We start from the raw sequence: 18,951 nt of genomic DNA, 5'->3' as shown, positions 1-18,951 counted from the left end.
TGAATCCCTTCACATTTTATTTTATTCTCCCCAGAACCCCCCTTAAGATTTTCAAAACCCAATTTCTATATCTGTAGAATCAGTGTAATTGGGGTTGGTGATGTTATAAGTAGAATTTTTGATACCGCAAAAGAAGTAACACTAGAATATAAATTTCCCCAGCAAGGCAATTTACTTCTATTATAGAAGGGTGCAGTTCACAGATGGAAAAATGGTGAGTGCATACCTAGACAAGGGAGGGGAAGGGGTACTTATGCCTGATGGAGGTTGTCCCTACTGCTGTGTTGTTCCCCTATTGGCTAGGGTTAGACTGCGCAGTCTAGTCTAATTCTGATTGGCTATTTTAAAGGGAGCAGGAGTATGAGCCAGAGTGGTGGGGTGGGTAATTTGGTGGGAAGGACGGTTATGGGCAGGTCAGAACAGGTAAGCAGGGGTCAAAGCAGGTGACCAGAGCAGGTGACCAGGATGAGTCAGGATGGGGCAGGGGGCTGGGGGAGCAGATGTCAACTACTGATTATAATTGGTGGGAAAGATTGTTTACTGAAACTACAAGGAAGTTAAACTTTAAAATAGAGAATTAAAGAATAAGAGAGCTGAACATACTGACATACTGATTCCTTGAAGAGAAATTTGGGGTTCACTATAGCAGTGGGATCACAGGAGTTATTATCTTTGAATACCTTTTATAAATTGTGAAGTGCCATACACATATTAGCTTTTTCCATTAGTTTGTCTGAAATGCTGCTTTTAACTAATTAATGATTCTGAGTATGTCCTGGAAGGAGAAGCAGCCAGAAAGAAAAGACAAGGACAGCTGGGAGACTTTCTGTGTTGGAGACAGACAGGTTTGTGCCGCAAAGAGACACTTCAGTCAATATCTTTATTCTTTGGTTTTTGTTTTTTAAACTCCTCTAAGGTGTCTGGGTTTGGAAGTAGAGGGAAGAAGGTAATGGTGGTACCATGCTTAGACTAAACCCTATCTACAGACCCTAGGCCACATGCCAGTAGACTCTGACCCTGTCTCTTAACTTGTATTTCTGTAAATGGCTCAGATGGGACCACAATCCCTCCCACTCTCTGAATCAGGATGGATGTGGCTCTCTTGTGGTCCATAAAGATGAGATGTTCTGCCAGCACAGTTTAGACTGAAGCCAGTGCCCATTTGTTGGACTGGATTCATTTCTAAGTGGAATTGCTGGTACAGGGGTAATTTGAGATCCCTGGGTGACCTTAAAAGGTTAAATCAAATTTTAGAAGGTTTTTTTGTAATGCTTCAGAATTTTCTGCTCATACAGGTTAGTGACAGTCTTTCCTGACATTCAGCTAACATGGACATCTGTGTGCCAGGCTGCAGCTGTGGGGGCTCTGTCTTAGTCCATTTTGTGTTGCTAGAACAGAATATCACAGATTGTGTAATTTGTAAAGAAACAAAATGTATTTCTTATGGTTCCTGAGGCTGGGAAGTCCAAGGGCAAGGCATTTGTATCTGGCAAGGGCTTTCTGGCTGCATCATCCCATGGTGGAGGTAGAAGGATGAACTAGGGTGTGAGACAGGGAGAGGATAGAGGCTGAACTTTATCCTTTTACCAGCAACCTGCTCCTGTGATAATTCACTCACTCCTGCTGTGAGGGCAGAGCCTTTGTGACTGAATCACCTCTTAAAGTTCCCCTCTTAACGTTTACAATGGCAATGAAATTTCAACATGGTTTTGGAGGGGACATTGAAACCATAGCAGGCTCCTGGGAGGCTATGGCCTCACACTGTCTCCGCTACCACCCTGGAAGGTCGGGCATGTACTCTTGGCCCTTTTTACAGTCTCAGGGAGGTTGAGGCATGTGGCAGGAAAGGCAGGACTGGGAGTCCAGTCCCTACTCTGAGGTCCCTTCTAATTGCAGTTAGGGAGAAGAGGTGGAAGTTGTATACAAATGGTTGGACAAGATCAGAGAAAGGCTCGGAGAGGTCAAAAAAGGTGTCACTTCAGTGAGTCATCTCAATCAAAAGGTGTGCCAAAGGAGTCATGCTTTTAGAAGGAGGAGGAAAAGGCACCAAGCTGATTTTAAAATGCCTCTCTAAGACTAATCTTTGCATATAGAAGGCAGGTGTAGCATATCAGAGCAAGTGCTGAATTATGATAATCCTAGTACCTCTTTGCCTTGGGGGAATCAGATTAACTGGATTTGAGCAGAGGCGGTTTCTATAATCAGTAGTCCAGCTGACAGTTGCTGATAGTGTCTTTTATGTTTGGAGGAATAGCAAGCACCTATCAGGTAGTCACCGAAAAGGCAAATCAAGTATCAGAAGTATCAGGGTACTTTTTTGGGGGGAAGGGGCAGAGTCTCACTCTGTCATCCAGGCTGGTGTGCAGCTGTGTAATCTCGGCTCACTGCAACCTCCACCTCCTGGGTTCAAGAGATTCTCCTGCCTCAGCCTCTCGAGTAGCTGGCATTACAGGCATCTGCCACCACACCTGGCTAATTTTTGTATTTTTAGTAGAGATAGGGTTTTGCCATGTTGCTCAGGCTGGTCTCGAACTCTCACCCTCAGGTGATCTGCTGGCCTTGGCCTCCCAAAGTGTTGGGATTACAGGTGTGAGTCACCATGCCCGGCCATGATCAGGATATCTTTTTTTTTCTTTTTTTTTTTTTTGAACGGAGTCTTGCTCTGTCCCCAGGCTGGAGTGCAGTGGCGCAATCTTGGCTCACTGTTGCAACCTCCACCTCCCGAATTCAAGTGGTTCTCCTGCCTCAGCCTCCTGAGTAGCTGGGATTACAGGTACGTGCCACCATACCTGGCTAATTTTTTGTATTTTTAGTAGAGACACGGTTTCACCTCGTTGGCCAGGCTGATCTCTAATTCCTGACCTTGTGATTTGCCTGCTTCGGCCTCCCAAAGTGCTGGGATTACAGACATGAGCCACTGCACCCGGCCAGTATTAGGGTGTCTTAACCAGTGAAAGCCACAAGTGGCAGGGAAGCCCACCATCGTTCTGCCCGCCCACCATCGTTCTGCCCACCCCCCGGGAGTGTTTGTGCCAACTAATAATCCTGTTTACCGAACTCACATGGTATAAGAAAATGAGGTTGTGGGAGGCAATTTAAGAGAAGGATCATTTTGGGCAACTAATAATGGGGTGAGTGAGTGTGTAGCTTCAAGTAACTACCACTTGCCATAGCAGGAAATGGGCCTTTAGGTAAACTGCAAATTAAGCACTCTATGCATTTATTTAATCTCTTGAGTTTCTTGTTTTCTGGGCTCAATACTAGTGCCAGTCTAGCGCAAAGAAAGGGAGTAGGAGGTGGGAGAGCGCACATCTCTGGGATATGTGTTTACTATTCAGTGGGAACCAATGGGTTAGAAGCAGGGAACATATTCTCGGTAATGAAGCAGTCTCTCTGAAACGTGGAATCTCTCTGAAACAGACTGCAGTCTCCCTAAAACATAGACCACCATGAGAGTAGGATTCCTGTCCTTCAGCCGAAATTGACCTTCTCATACAGAGGCCCATCTTGGGATTGCAAATCCAGACCAGTCCTAGCCAGAGACAGATTTCCAATCCAGGCCTCAGCTCAGGCTAGCGGTGGCAGAGAGGGTCCTCCCAGTGGCAGGCCATGTTCCTTGCTATCTCACCCTGACTCTGTACATGTTCTTTTCCCATAAATTGCTGCACCCTGGAAGAATTTCTGTTTATACTTTGAGCATTGTTTCTCATCTGTGTTTCTACTAGCAGGTGTTGCCTTTGGAATGGTGATGCAGCTGGCATTCACCAATTCTGAGCCATGTACTCAGGATCCAGGGAGCACATTAGACTAGCTTGGTTTCCTTCTAGGCTAGATCATCTTTTCCTGTGGAAATCCCCTATGCAGAGCTTCCAAATATGGCCAAAGTAAGACTATTTCTTCTTAGCTATATCTTCTTGGACAAGGTTTTTAACTCTTCTTAGTTTTGATTTTCTCCTCTGCAAAACAGGAATTATACAACAGTCCCCCATAAGGCAATCGTGATGCAGTTGTTTTGATTGTGAGTAGCAATTAATTGTTGTAGTGCCTGGAACATCATTAAGTATTCAGTACATTTAACTTGTTATAATAATATAATAGTGTTCTGGAGTTATTTATTGCAAATGTCAGAAGTTCAGGACCCTGGAGCTTCCCATGGGAGATGCCCCCGTGGTGTTATTAGGTGGTAACCCTATTTTCCCGAATTCAAACATTGAACTGACAAGTACAGAGTTGACAACTCAGGCTCTTTGATGTTTGAAATCAGAGCTATTTCAGAAATTTGGAGGAAGTGACCGTTGAGCTTGCAGTATTGTAGGGCCAGGATTGATGCATTGTGAAAGAAAAGCAAACGAAACACAAACCAAGAGAAATACTGGTGATGGCACAGATGTTTGATGCTGGAGGACACGGAGGAGAACGAAATATTTTATCAATCTAAGCCAGCGTGAAAGCTTCAGAGAAGCTCAGGACCTGGGCTACGCCCTATGGGTCAAGTTTGATTTGAACAGATGGGGAGAAGAGACACCATAGCAAGGGAGGCTACAGTGGGAGTGAAGGCACTGGGGAGAATGAAGACGCTAGACCCGGAAGTGGTCAGAAGGCCTCACTCGACAGACATTCATAAATTAATACAAATAAATAGTAGATTATTTTAGTGCTTGGCCTCTAGAGCCAGACTGTCTGCGATCAAATCACTTAGCACAGGGATAAGTACTCAGCAAGGCAGTTTCTTCTTAGACACCTAAAAAGCTGACATGAGCCATGTTATTGAAGATATCTGATGTTAGGTGGAGAACTTTAGGCTTGATGAGTTGGGACTGAGAGAGCTATTTGGAATTTTTTCCTGTTGTTGTTTTTCTTTTTCTTTTTTTATTATTTTAATTTTTTTTTTCAAGGCGGAGTCTTCCCCAAGCTAGCGTGCAGTAGTACGATCTCGGCTCACTGCAACCTTCACTTCCTGGGTCCATTCTCCTGTCTCAGACTCCCGAGTATCTGGGATTACAGGTACCTGCCACCATGCCCAGCTGATTTTTGTATTTTTAGTAGAGTTGGGGTTTCAACATGTTGGCCAGGCTGGTCTTGAACTCCTGACCTCAAAGTATTCACCCACCTCAGTCTCCCAAAGTGGCCGGAATACAAGCATGAGCCACCAGGCCCAGCCTATAAGCTTTTATTTTTTTATTTTTTTATTTTTTTATTTTTTTTGAGACGGAGTTTCGCTCTTGTTACCCAGGCTGGAGTGCAATGGCGCGATCTCGGCTCACCGCAACCTCCGCCTCCTGGGTTCAGGCAATTCTCCTGCCTCAGCCTCCTGAGTAGCTGGGATTACAGGCACGTGCCACCATGCCCAGCTAATTTTTTGTATTTTTAGTAGAGACGGGGTTTCACCATGTTGACCAGGATGGTCTCGATCTCTTGACCTCGTGATCCACCCGCCTCGGCCTCCCAAAGTGCTGGGATTACAGGCTTGAGCCACCGCACCCGGCAAGCTTTATTTTCTTAAAACAGTTTTAGATGAATAAACAGATTGAGAAGATAATACAGGTATTTCCTATATACTCCACACTTGATTTCCCCTATTGGTAACGTTTTGCATTGATATAATACATTTGTTATAATTACTGGACCGTATTGGCACACTGTTATGAACTAAAGTCCACGCTTTATTCAGCTTTCCTTAGTTTTTACCTAATGTTCTTTCTTTGTTCTGGGATCCCATCCAGGATCCCACATTACGTTTAGTCATCACGTCTCCATAGGCTCCTCTTGGCTGTGGATCATTTCTCAGACAGTCTTTGTTTTTTATCATCTTTACAATTTTGAAGAGTGCTGGTCAGGTGTTCAGGTGTTTTTGTTTTGTAGAATGTCCCTCAATCTGGGATTTTTCTGATGATTTCGTTAGGATTATGGTTTGGGTTTTGTTTTGGTTTTGGGAGGAAGACTACAGAGGCAAAGTGCCCATTTTCATCACATCATATCAAAGGTACTTTCTATCAAAACGACTTATCACTGTTGATGTTTACCTTGTTCATGTGGCTGGGGTATTATCTGTCAGATTTCTCCACTGTAAAGTTAGTCATCTTTTTCTTCCTATCCACACTGTACCCTTTGGGAGGAGATCACTATGTACAGCCCACATGTAAGGAGTGGGGAGTTAGGCTGCACCTCCTTGGGTAGAATACTCTTTGCTGGTTGCATTTGGAGAAAAAAAGACAGAGTTTAGTGAGAAATGAAAAAGAGGGCAGAATCAAGGTTCAAGCACAGGTGATTAGGGGATTATTCTGGTATAAAGAGGTCTGGATTATAAGTCACTGCACTAGGTTACTGCCAACTCTATTTCTTGGCTGTGCCACCTTGGGTGAGTCACTTCATTCCTCTGAGCCTCAGTTTATCTATTTCTAAGAAGGGGTTGAAGATACCTGTTCTTCCTACCTGAGAATACCGTGAGTGAAATGAGATAGAGCAGACGAAAGGGCTTTGGAAGCCATCAAGCACCATGTTGTTCCAAAGGTTTATGGGTTAGGGAGTGATGGTACAATGGGGAAGGATGGGGACTTGAGGTAGAGATTGTGTCTGTTACCTGCGAGACACTGAATACTTCAGATGACCCAGAGCAAGCTGTAACGAATAGTATTCTGTCACAGGTTTGTGATATTTACCCGCTAAGGAGATTTTCATTTTCAAATGTGCTTTCCCAGATGTTCTGTTTCTGGTGGTCTAGTTCCACGGTCTGTCCCCCAGAGAGAGCTAGCTTGGGCAAGAGGAGGCTAGTTCTGGATTTGAAAGAGGGACTCTGCTTAGCATTGTGGTCTTCCTTTTGTGACCTGTTACGACCTCTGCTGGACTGCACTGAAGGTTTCTGGGATTTCTTTCAATGGTTTCATTCAGCTAGTGTCATTGCCTGAGATTGTTAATAGACATCCCAAAAGTAACACATCAAAAATGGCATTTTTGCTTTCTGTCCTGCACTGGAGTTCAGAGACGTGGCTGACCTGCTTTGCTTGACTGTGAAAGACAGTGTGAAACTCCTCAGTAAGCTGTGCAATCGGCTGCTTAGCTGAGCAGTGAGAATTCCTCCAAACTGGGTATTCTGCAGTGGAGGAATCCCCTTACCTTTTCAGGCTGGTAGACTCTTCGCTCTTCATAGGTATTTTCTCATTGTTCAGAGGATGCGCAACCATGCTTTTGGTTTTTCATTGTACGATCCTTATTTAGGCAACAAAATTGATGAGCCATGGAAGGTTTTAACTGTGTCTGCTCAAGTTTCAGGGTAAATCATTGACTACTCAGCGTGGTGGAAAGTATTGGGATGCCTGAGTGCTAAGTGCACCTCTGCCAGTAACTCCTGATGACTTTGGACCAGGAATGTAAACTTGCTCCTCAGTTTCCCTATCAGTAGAATATGTAGGGCCCACTTGGGCCTTGAAAGATGGAACAGTCAAGTAAAAATTCGCAGCAGAGCCAGTTGGCAGATAAGGAGAGTAGAGAATCAATGTCATGTCTATATTGCACATGACCCAGCATATTTCAAAACTGTAGCATCAAGTCAACAAACATACATTTGGAAATAACCAGACTGTCAAAGACAGTTATATAAAGTTAACCTCTTGATTTGTTTTTGAGAAGGAGAGAGATTCTTTCGTTGACACTGACTTTAGTTGGGATGAAATAAGAACTGAATTTCTTTTGATCTTCGGATTCTGTCTTTCTCTAATAAGAAAAGCCCATTTCTTTACAAATGAGTTGTTCCTACATGTTTCTGCCTAGGCTGTTGTATGAAGGAAGGGCAAGTAAACACAGTCTAGTTTCTAGGTGAGAGCAAAGCACGTCATCTCTGGACATGGAGGACTTTGGTGTAAAGTATATTTCCAAAGGGAAACTCTTGCAAAATGCGGACGCTGATCCCAGTTCTGACCTTGGCGGCTGGTGCCAGCATTGGCAGTGGCTCCTTTATTCAGATGCAGAGAAAAGCCAAGAAGTGAAATGATATTTTCCTTCCATCATCATTACTCAGTATGACTGCCTTGCTTAGCAATAAAGAAATTCAAATGTTAAGAGAAACTGCAGTGCATTTTCTTATCCAAAAATGCATTCTCCTGTATAGTCAAGCGATTCACTATGTTCTCATATTGTTGCTGAAGAGAATGGTCTTGTGAATTACTTTTGAAATTGTAAGTCTTCTCTGTAGCTGGTGTATTCATATTGTCTGAATTCTAAGGGGAAATAGCTCTTAAATTGGAGTATGCATAAGAATCACCTGAGTAATTTACTAAAAAGATAGATACCTGACTCCCACTCTTAGTCACTGGGGCTGAAGAACCTACTTTTTAAAAAAATTCTACTTTAAGTTCTGGGGTACATGTGCAGAATGTGCAGGTTTGTTACATAGGTATACATGTGCCATGGTGGTTTGCTGCATCTATCACCTTGTCATCTACATTAGACATTTCTCCTAATGCTATCTCTACCCTAACCCTCCATCCCCAACAGGCCCCAGTGTGTGATGTTACCCTCCCTTCATCCATGTGTTCTTTGTTCAACTCCCACTTACGAGTGAGGACATGCGGTGTTTGATTTTCTGTTTTTGTGTTAGTTTGCTGAGAATGACGGTTTCTAGTTTTATCCATGTCCCTGCAAAGGACATGAACTCATCCTTCTTTATGGGTGTATAGTATTCCATGGTGTATACGTGCCACATTTTCTTGATCCAGTCTATTATTGATGGGCATTTGTTCCAGAAGGTTCTGATTGGGGGATCCATAGAGTTGCCTTGAGTGTTACCACCTGGGTGCCATGCTCAGTTATCAAAAACCTTAGAGCTAAGCGTGTCCCCTTTATAAGCCAAGCCCTAGCTGCCGCTTTTAGAACTGCACTTGAACTTGCCTATATAAATTAAAGGTATAATGATAATAATTATTTTTGACTTACAACAATTTTCTGATTTATACAAACAGTATGGAAGGAGCATGAACCTAGCAGTCAGAAAGGCCTGCGTGTGGATCTTTGAGCTTCCTCTGTTCAACTTCTCTGAGGCTCTGTTTCCTCACCTGTCAGCAGTCAAATGGGAGCAGTATTACTCACTTGACTGAGAGAGAGGGGTGATGAGGATGGAATAAAGTGGCTTATATGTAAACACCTTGCCCTATGTGTGGCATTTAGTAGATGCCAATAAATAGTACTTATCTCCTTTTTTTATAGGAAGCAGGAATTAACTTAAAAAAACATAAGCACTTGGCTGGGTGCTGTGGCTCACATCTGTAATCCCAGGACTTTGGGAAGGCAAGCTGGGTGGATCACGAGGTCAGGAATTCAAGACCAGCCTGGCCAAGGTGGTGAAACCTTGTCTCTACTAAAACTACAAAAATTAGCTGGGCGGGGTGGCGGGTGCCTGTTATCCCAGCTACTTGGGAGGCTGTGGCAGGAGAATTGCTTGAACCCAGGCAGCGGAGTTTCCAGTGAGCTGAGATCTGCACCACTATACTCCAGGCTGGGTGACAGAGTGAGACTGTGTCACACACACACACACACACACACACACACACACACACACACACACACATGCTTAAAGCAGATATTCTTAAGGAAAACTTTTTTTTTTATCTGCAAGGGTTAGATTTTTTTGGCCTTGATACACAACACTTTAAAAGTCAGTCATTGTTTAGAGATCTTGATAGCATGTCCCTCCTAATTCTTTTAGATAATACAGGAGTTATGTTGTAAATACAGGTTTTCAAGTGAGATTCCAGGAGGTAGACAAGGGAATGCAGGTGAATTGCAACCTTGGTATCTTTGTGGCCATTCCCAGGGTCCATTGCAGAGAACACAGATCAGATGTTCCACCTGAAATGACACCTGCTCCTCGTCAGAATCTCACAAGAAGAACCTTGTTTCTCAGAAGGTAGCCAGTAATGGATTATTTGGACTATCTTGTTCAAACTCTTTCCAGGCAAAATGAGAACATGGCAGAGGTCTGAGAGAAACAGTGAACTATTGTACTTGTGGTATACAGCGAGCTCCTTGTTGTAAGGTGTTTTCTAAACTGAGTTTCAGCAGTATCTGCCCACATTTACCCCCTGCCCAACCCAGCTTTACTTTTTGAGAGAAAATCATCTTTGTATTGGCTGATTAATTTTAGGTTCAATGTTCTTGTCCTTTATAACACTCATGTGATTACTTAAGAAGTAAATTTTTAAATATCACCGTGTTCCTCCTTCTGAGGCCCCATATCAAAAAAGGACTTTGGTAGCAAACACTGCCCATCTTCATTCTGTGTCTGGAGAAACTGCAAGTTAAATGAAGACTCTCGGTGAGCTCAAAGCCACGAGTGTCCTCTCACTGCCTTCTCTCTGCGCCTTTGTAAAGGGGACTCTGTACGTCCCAGTCTTGAAGCTGGGCAGCCTCCATAACTTCTATTCTCTGAAGGTCATACTCTGGAAACCAAGAGTATTCTTTTAGTATTTCTCTTAGTATCCTTGGAAGCTCCATCATGTGATGTTAGGGTCTGAAAAGATCCTATAAATCCTCTGGGCCAATCCCCTTTGTTTTATGGGAAAGGAAACTAAGGTTCAGAGACATCCACATTGTTCCTAGTTTATTTAAAAAAAAAAAAAATCCTGCCTGCAGTGTGCGTATCAGACACTATGCACATAACAGGAGGCTCACCATAGGCCCCCAACAGGTTAGATGAGTTGCCGTTGATGATCAGGAATGACCCTCTGGTAAAGTAGGCTAGAAACTGTCCAGCACATACTAAGTTAATAAGTAAAGAAACGTTTACCGAGCACCTTTGGTACATGAACATTCCACTGTGTCCCGAGAAGGAGAGAGAAAAATACAACTGGGGAGACAAAAAGGATAAACTTGAAGAAATGACCCCCATCTTCAGGGACTTACAGTCCACAGGGAACACCTTCTGAAGGTGCCTTCTAAATCAAGATAAAGACATATTACAAATCCATATTACAAAATATTGAGCCAAACAAGATTGTATACTCAATAGTGCAATGATGTCATCCTAGAGAAGCTTGGGAGGAAGGGAGAAGAGAGCAGCCTCCACTGAGGAATATGCCTGGTGTTTCCCCCCCAGGCTGTTAAAGCCACGACTGTCATATGGGTCTTTGTGTCTCCCATATGACATAAGGATTATGGCTTGGAGGGACTGCTCCGTTCACACTGTCGAATCAATCTGTGTGGCTCATTTGACACCAAAATTACAGAGATACTATGACGACCCGTTTTGCAGGAATGCTGTCTACTCACCTGGATCTTTTGTTGATTTTCTTTCAGTGGCCCACCCTCAGGACCCTCACCACCCATCGGAGAAGCCTGTCATTCACTGCCATAAATGTGGGGAGCCTTGCAAGGGTGAAGTGCTTCGGGTCCAGACCAAACATTTCCACATCAAGTGTTTCACCTGCAAAGGTATGGTGCCTCCAGCTTCCTGGCTCAGAGGCATGTCACGGTCGGGGCTTGCCTTGGGTCCATCCCATCCCCTTGACTCCACATTGGGTCACTGGATAAGCAAATGCCCTCGGAAGCCCTGCCATCGTTTACTGCCAGTTTGGGATTCAGGTAGACTAGGGCGAGAATGAAGCCTGCGGAAACCAGTGGTTCATGGCCTTTGGGTGCCTGCTGAGGTCCCTTCTGGAAGTAGGGACTAACACGGAGAAAGAGCAGTAAAAACACAGTTCTGTGTTTTTTGCCTTATTTTTCTTTTTCTCTGAAATGACAAACTCCTGCTAAAAAGTAACTTGTCCCAATATCCATTAGTTCTAGGAGGCCTGGAAAACTTGCAAGATTGGGTGCCAAGTCACTGGCTCCTCTGTGTGTGTGTGTGTGTGTGTGTGTGTGTCTGAGTGCGTGTGTGTGTGTGTGTGTGTGTACAGAAAAATACCTCCCCTACAAGAAGCTACCAGTTTGGTATTGATTTCCATTAACAAGCCTACCTTTTGAGGTTTATAAAGATTGGCATCTTTGTATGAAATATGTCAACCTGTTATTCCAGAGCCAGGGCATGGCTGACTGGGGAAAAAAATGAAAAACGATTTTGTGTGTTTGTTTGATAAATAGGTTACTTGGGCTGAGGGCATGTCTGGATAGCTCAAGATGGGGTTGAAGGATGTAGGAGAAGGAAGGGGGACGAAATCTGAGTGTACTCTTAGATTTATTTTGTGCCCTGGTTGGGGTAGACACCCTCAGTCCTATGTCCTGTGTGTGGTAAGCACCTTCATTCTTGGAAACTGGGTTTCATTTTGAGTGTCTTACATCCCAAATACTCATCATTGTCATCCTAAGCCATCTATCCACGGCCATGGGGCTCTCAGGTAGATTCCAGGCTTCCTAGCGACCACGAAATACATGAATAAAGGAGGAGGGAGTGCTTTCCTGGAGTCCACAGCTGTTCCTTATGCTGAGGGTGAAGTTTTCAGGAGAAAGAACACTTACATGTGTAGCTAGGGCAGGAAGGTCGAAGGAAGCGAGGGTGTGAGCTTAACTCCCTCAAATGAGCTCAATGTTCAATGCATGACATATGTTACAAATGCTGTGTCCACATCTTACAGAGGGATTATTTAATCCTCCTGAAAACCCCTGTGAGTCAGTACGATAAACCTCAGTTTTTACCCAACCCAAGTTGGCCATGAGGAAATATCAAGGTCCCACCCAGGGCGCTGTGCTGTCACGTTGTGTGGCTTAAGTCCTGTCTTGCCATTAAGTACCTGTCTGATTGCAGATAAGTTACTTGTCTCTCTGTGGCTCAGTGTCCATATCTGTGAAATAAAGAGACTAGACCATATGACACAACATCCCAGGTCTGAAGTTTGCAGATCCCATATGCCAGATAAGTGTATATTAATATAGAACATAGAGGCACTGAATTAGAGCTTCTTAGTTTTCTTTTTTTCTTTTTTTTTTTTTTTTTTTTTTGAGACAGAGTTTCGCTTTTGTTACCCAGGCTGGAGTGCAATGGCGCGATCTTGGCTCACCGCAACCTCCGCCTCCTGGGTTCAGGCAATTCTCCTGCCTCAGCCTCCTGAGTATCTGGGACAACAGGCATGCGCCACCATGCCCAGCTAATTTTTTGTAGTTTTAGTAGAGATGGGGTTTCACCATGTTGACCAGAATGGTCTCGATCTGTTGACCTCATGATCCACCCGCCTCGGCCTCCCAAAGTGCTGGGATTACAGGCGTGAGCCACCGCGCCCGGCACTTCTTAGTTTTCTGGTTACATCCAGTTTAGCTAACTTGGAGTCAGAATTATATTTTTATTTTTCCTCCTATATTTATTGAGAATGGCTCAAAGGATAGATTTGGTATGAAATAAATACAATCCATAAATGACTGTAGCCCCATATATATTTTATTTATTCTATTCCATTCATTCATTCATTCATTCATTCGAGATAGAGTCTTGCTTTGTCGCTCAGGCTGGAGTGCAGTGGCGTGATCTCAGCTCACTGCAACCTCTGCCTCCTGGGATCAAGTGATTCTTCTGCCTCAGCTTCCCAAGTAGCTGGGATTACAGGCAACCACCACCACACCCTGCTAATTTTTGTGTGTTTTTTTGTTTTGTTTTGTTTTCTGAGGTGGAGCCTAGCTCTGTCGCTCAGGCTGGAGTGCAGTGGTGGCATCTTGGCTCCCTGCAACCTCCACCTCCTGGGTTAAAGCGATTCTTCTGCCTCAGCCTCCCGAGTAGCTGGGATTACAGGCTCCCACCTCTGTGCCCAGCCGATTTTTATATTTTTAGTAGAGACTGGGTTTCACTGTGTTAGTCAGGCTGGTCTCAAAGTGTGTGGGTTTGTTTGTTTGTTTGTTTTGTTTTTTTAGTAGAGACAGGGTTTTTCACCATGTTGGCCAGACTGGTCTTGGACTCCTGCTCTCAAGCGATTCTCCTGCCTCAGCCTCCCAAAGTGCTGGAATTACAGGTGTGAACCACCACACCTGGCTCTCTCTCTCTTTTTTTTTAAATTTCTACTTGAATGTATGAAGTAGTAACCTCAGACTGGGCAGTCACTGTTCAACACATCAAAGTATTGGAATAGACAGCCATTTATCTCCCTAGGGGGAAAGTTTACTTGTTGTTTTTTTTTTGTTTGTTTGTTTTTTTTTTTTTTTTTTTTTTTTTGGTTAGTTGTTTTGTTTTGTTTTTTAGTTTAATTCTAAGGATCAAATGTAAGTTCTTCATTTTGGAAAGTTGTATCACATGCTATAAATGTGTTCTGGAAAAGTTTTTTGTTTAAATTAAATTCTATTTTAAGAACACTTGGTATTTGTAGGAATTATTGTTCAATTCAACAAAATGTTGCTAAAATAAATGAGTCATCTATCCTTATAAATTTATATTTTCTCACACTTAACCTGGCAATGGCTACTATCTTGTGTCCCAACGTTCTGGAATCACCTTTTCTTTAATATCCAAAGAAAGCGGTTTAGGTTCCCTGTGCTTTATATTGTAGGGAGTCCATAACTTTTCCCAAGATTCTAGAGCAGCACTGGCCAGTAGAAGTATCATGCAAGCTGTCACACGTTTACCTGTGTGACAAACCTGCACATCCTGCTCGTGCACCCCAAAACTTAAGTAAATAAATATTGTAAAAGATGCAAGTCACTTATATAATTCTAAATATTTTAACAGCCATATTGAAAAGGTTGAGAAGAAAAGGCACAGTTACTTTTCATTGAAATATTTTATTTAACCCTATCTATCCAAAATACTATCATTTCAACAAGTAGTATATGAAGTATTGAGATATTTGACTTTTTTTTTTTTTTTTTTCCATACTATCTTAACACATCTCAGTTTGGACAAGACACATTTCTTTTTTTTTTTTTTTTGAGATGGAATTCCACTCTTGTTGCCCAGGCTGGAGTGTAATGGAGTGATCTCAGCTCCCTACAACCTCTGCCTTCTGGGTTCAAGTGATTCTCCTACCTCAGCCTCCTGAGTAGCTGGGATTACAGGGGTATGCCACCAGGCCCAGCTAATTTTTGGGGCATTATTTGTAGAGACAGAGTTTCACCATGTTGCCCAGGCTGGTCTTGAACTCCTGACCTCAGGTAATCCACCTGCCTCAACCTCCTAAAATGCCGAGATTACAGGCATGAGCCACCACACCTGGCCTGTACTAGACACACTTCAAATGGTCAATAGCCACATGTGGCTAGTGGCTACTGTATTGAACAGAACAGTTCTAAAGATTCCTCAAGGTGTACATTCTTGTGGTTCCCTCACTCCAAATTCTTGCCAGTATCAAAGTCTTGGTCTCCTCCTGTGAGTGCTGTGCCTTTTTCATTGCTTCATCTCACACATCTTTCCTCTCTCTGCTTTTCCGTAGTACCACTACCCCAAGGCAGCTGTTTTCAGCAGACTTTGTTGAAGATCTGGGATAATGGTGGGAGGTTACAGCACAGAATAGGCAACAACTGCCCTCCTATTCTTAGGCCATCTCCAGCAGGAGACGTTTCTCATTAGCTAGAGCCTTTTCTTTTCTTTTTGTTTTTCTTTTCTTCCTTCCTTTTCTTTCCTACTCATTCCATTCTATTCCTTTTGTTTTTTCTTTTTTCCTTTTCTTTCTTATTCCTTTCTTTCATTATTTCATTTCATTCTTTCAATCCAGTGCAGTTTATGTTTACGGGAAAATTGATGAGAAAGTACAAGCCAGGGCCATTTTTCAGACTTATTCTGAACTTATCTGTACCATCTTGCCAGGGCTTGCTCTCTCTACAAAGACCCTTCTCTCTCCATCCTAATCAGATCAGGACTCTGAATTTCCTTAGGGTCTTTACTTTTTATAAGTCCCAGCAGAAATAGCAGTCTTTTCCCTGAGGAATGCTGTCTTCCTCCTAGCCCAAGTAACCGGATTGCAGCCAAATCCTAAAACATTTTCTTCCTGTTTCACCTACAGTTGCGATGTTCAGGTAGTGAGCTGATGTCCTGCGACAGAAGATTTTGGGTGGGGAGTATGTGCCAGAACAAGCCCGGGCTTTTGGTCAAGACCTGGCTGAGTGCACACGAGGTACACTCCACTTCTGACTGTGACCTTGAGTCCAGCCAAACTTTCTCCCTGGAATTCCCTTCCCTCCCTCCCACTTGGCTCTCCTTCACACATATACATTTTCTTTCTTTCTTTTTTTTTTTTTTTTTTTGAGACGGAGTTTCACTCATGTTACCCAGGCTGGAGTGCAATGGCGCGATCTCGGCTCACCGTAACCTCTGCCTCCTGAGTAGCTGGGATTACAGGCACGCACCACCATGCCCAGCTAATTTTTTGTATTTTTAGTAGAGATGGGGTTTCACCATGTTGACCAGGATGGTCTCGATCTCTTGACCTTGTGATCCACCCGCCTCGGCCTCCCAAAGTGCTGGGATTACAGGCTTGAGCCACCGCGCCCGGCCGACACATATACATTTTCAACAAAGCCTTCTATTTCTTGAGTGGGGGCAGAGGTTGATTTCCCTTAGAAAGAAATGACTAAGATATAAAAGCCTTTGGGAATGAAAAGCAAGGATGAACACTTTTTGCTAAAAATAGGTTTTGAAAAAAGGGAGAAAGGGGATGCTAAACATTTTACACAAGAGCTAAACAAATATGAAGGTAGGAAGGGTTTGCTACGGAGGGGTTAGAGTTGATAGCACAAACTTAGATCAATTTCAGACCCCATGGCTTCACAGATTTAGCTGTGACAGGGTAAGGATTGGTGAGCAGAAATTTTATTGGTGAACTCATGTCACTTTCTAAAATGCCTGAGGTCGTAGAATCCGATGGTCCAGGAGTTATTCATCCATTTACTACCTGTTATATTTTGTAGTTGTTTTGAGATGGGGGTCTCACTATGTCACCCAGGCTGGTCTCAAAGTCCTGAGTTCAAGTGACCCTGAATAGCTGGGATACAGGCACGTGCCACCAGGCCAGGCCCATTTACTAAATGTTAATTGAACACATACTCCATGCAGGACACTGTGCTAAGTGCTAATAATAGAGATGACATACCAGGTTTGTCGAAGGACTCCTGGGATATTAGAAGAGCCACATAAGTAAACAACATTTATGAGACCAAGTAATAAGTCCTATGATGGAGAGATGCACAGCCTGCAGACTGGAGGCCGGGAGGGCCGTAGGGGAGACAGGATGGAGATGGGGAGAGCCACAGGTGGAAATAGCGTAAAATAGTAGCAGGTATGCTGGGCACGGTGGCTCACGCCTGTAATCCCAGCACTTTGGGAGGCCGAGGCGGGTGGATCACGAGGTCAAGAGATCGAGACCATCCTGGTCAACATGGTGAAACCCCGTCTCTACTAAAAAATACAAAAAATCAGCTGGGCATGGTGGCGCGTGCCTGTAATCCCAGCCACTCAGGAGGCTGAGGCGGGAGAATTGCCTGAACCCAGGAGGCAGAGGTTGCCGTGAGCTGAGATTGCGCCATTGCACTCCAGCCTGGGTAACAAAAGCGAAACTCAGTCTCAAAAAAAAAAAAAAAAATAGTAGCAGGTATGATAGAAAATAGAAGATTTAAGAGACAAAGTAAGGGTTGATAGAATATGATGAGTGACTGAACAGCAGGAGTGAAGAGGATCCAGGTGTCCAGCTGAACTTCCTGGGTAGATAAATGGAGCTGCCACTAACTAAGGAAATACAGAAGTACCTTACAGAGCAGTGCTGGAGAAAGATGAGGGCATTTTGGGGTATATTGAGGTTGAGTAACATGGTACATCCGGACTCCAGTAGGGCTCTGAGATAGTGGTCTATATTGGGGAGAAGAATTTGGAAGCCTGTGGCGTGTGAATAATGACTGAGCCTATATAATTTGTGTGGAATTTACTTGGGAAAGAACAAAAGGCAGGAACTGAATACTAGAAGATGCCAGCGTCTGAAGGAAGGGAAACCTAATTCCCATTCGTCACCTCGGAAAATGTACCCGGCTGGTAATGAGCCAAAGAAAGTGGTTTAATTGATGGACGGATTCTGTAATTAAATGAAAAGGAGATCCCAAAAGCTTATGGTGTTTCTTATAAAAACGCAGTGGGAGTAGAATGTGGCTGCAGGGTTCTGAGTGGAGCAATTCTGTCTTCAGTATTCAAATGCTTTGTTTTGCATCTTTGTCCATTACAGCATTCATCTCACTAATTTTTTTTTTTTTTTTTTTTTGAGGCGGAGTTTCGCTCTTATTACCCAGGCTGGAGTGCAATGGCGCGATCTCGGCTCACCGCAACCTCCGTCTCCTGGGTTCAGGCAATTCTCCTGCCTCAGCCCCCTGAGTTGCTGGGATTACAGGCACGCGCCACCATGCCCAGCTAATTTTTTTCTGTATTTTTAGTAGAGACGGGGTTTCACCATGTTGACCAGGATGGTCTCAATCTCTTGACCTCGTGATCCACCCGCCTCGGCCTCCCAAAGTGCTGGGATTACAGGCTTGAGCCACCGCGCCCGGCCTCATCTCACTAATTTAAAGTTGTTTTAATGTGATCCGTTCATTCTGTTATACCGTTCCAGTGATGTGATAGTTTTTTAATGTTTCACTTTGTATCATGGTTGTATTTTGTGCTGTATTAGAGAAGAAGAAACCTGAAAACAAAAGAGAAGCATTCATCTCTCTTTAGATTTGGAAGTGCTGGTATTTGTGCAGATTCTTCTCTGGGAAAATTGCTTCTACCGAGGGATGAATTAGCAATGCCTGGCATTTCTAAGTATCTCTTTAAATATGAATTATATTTCATATTAAGTATACATATCATATATTTTGTTCATTTTTTTGATCTATAATTCATTATAATTGTTGTTATTTATCTTGAGCATTTTTCAGGGTAAGGACCTAGATCTATTGTTTTTTTGTACACGTAGTAAATGTTTATCAGTCAAGTATTAAGAAAATACTTAGTCTGTTAATTCCTCCTTTTTCAGTAGTCATATGTCACAAAAACCCATACTGCCCATCCGTTGGATTATGGAAACAGAC

The 18,951-nt window shown here is 43.4% G+C and overlaps 1 protein-coding gene across 34 annotated transcripts in view; it reads left to right on the top strand.

Moving 5' to 3' along the window:
* ABLIM1 (actin binding LIM protein 1) overlaps window positions 1-18,951 on the top strand; it is a 338,923-nt gene that overhangs the window by 157,698 nt on the left and 162,274 nt on the right. For all 34 annotated transcript variants that reach the window (XM_032281713.1, XM_032281742.1, XM_032281730.1 and 31 more), the window contains exon 2: window positions 11,287-11,421. In XM_032281713.1, coding sequence (XP_032137604.1) covers window positions 11,287-11,421 — 135 coding nt within the window. The remainder of the gene's footprint in view (window positions 1-11,286; window positions 11,422-18,951) is intronic.

Source organism: Sapajus apella, unplaced genomic scaffold (genome assembly GCF_009761245.1).
Source record: "Sapajus apella isolate SASKATOON/1434 unplaced genomic scaffold, GSC_monkey_1.0 scaffold13, whole genome shotgun sequence".
Taxonomy (NCBI): Eukaryota; Metazoa; Chordata; class Mammalia; order Primates; family Cebidae; genus Sapajus; species Sapajus apella.
The sequence above is the reverse complement of the archived record's forward strand: the minus strand, read 5'-3'. Positions and strand labels throughout refer to the sequence as shown.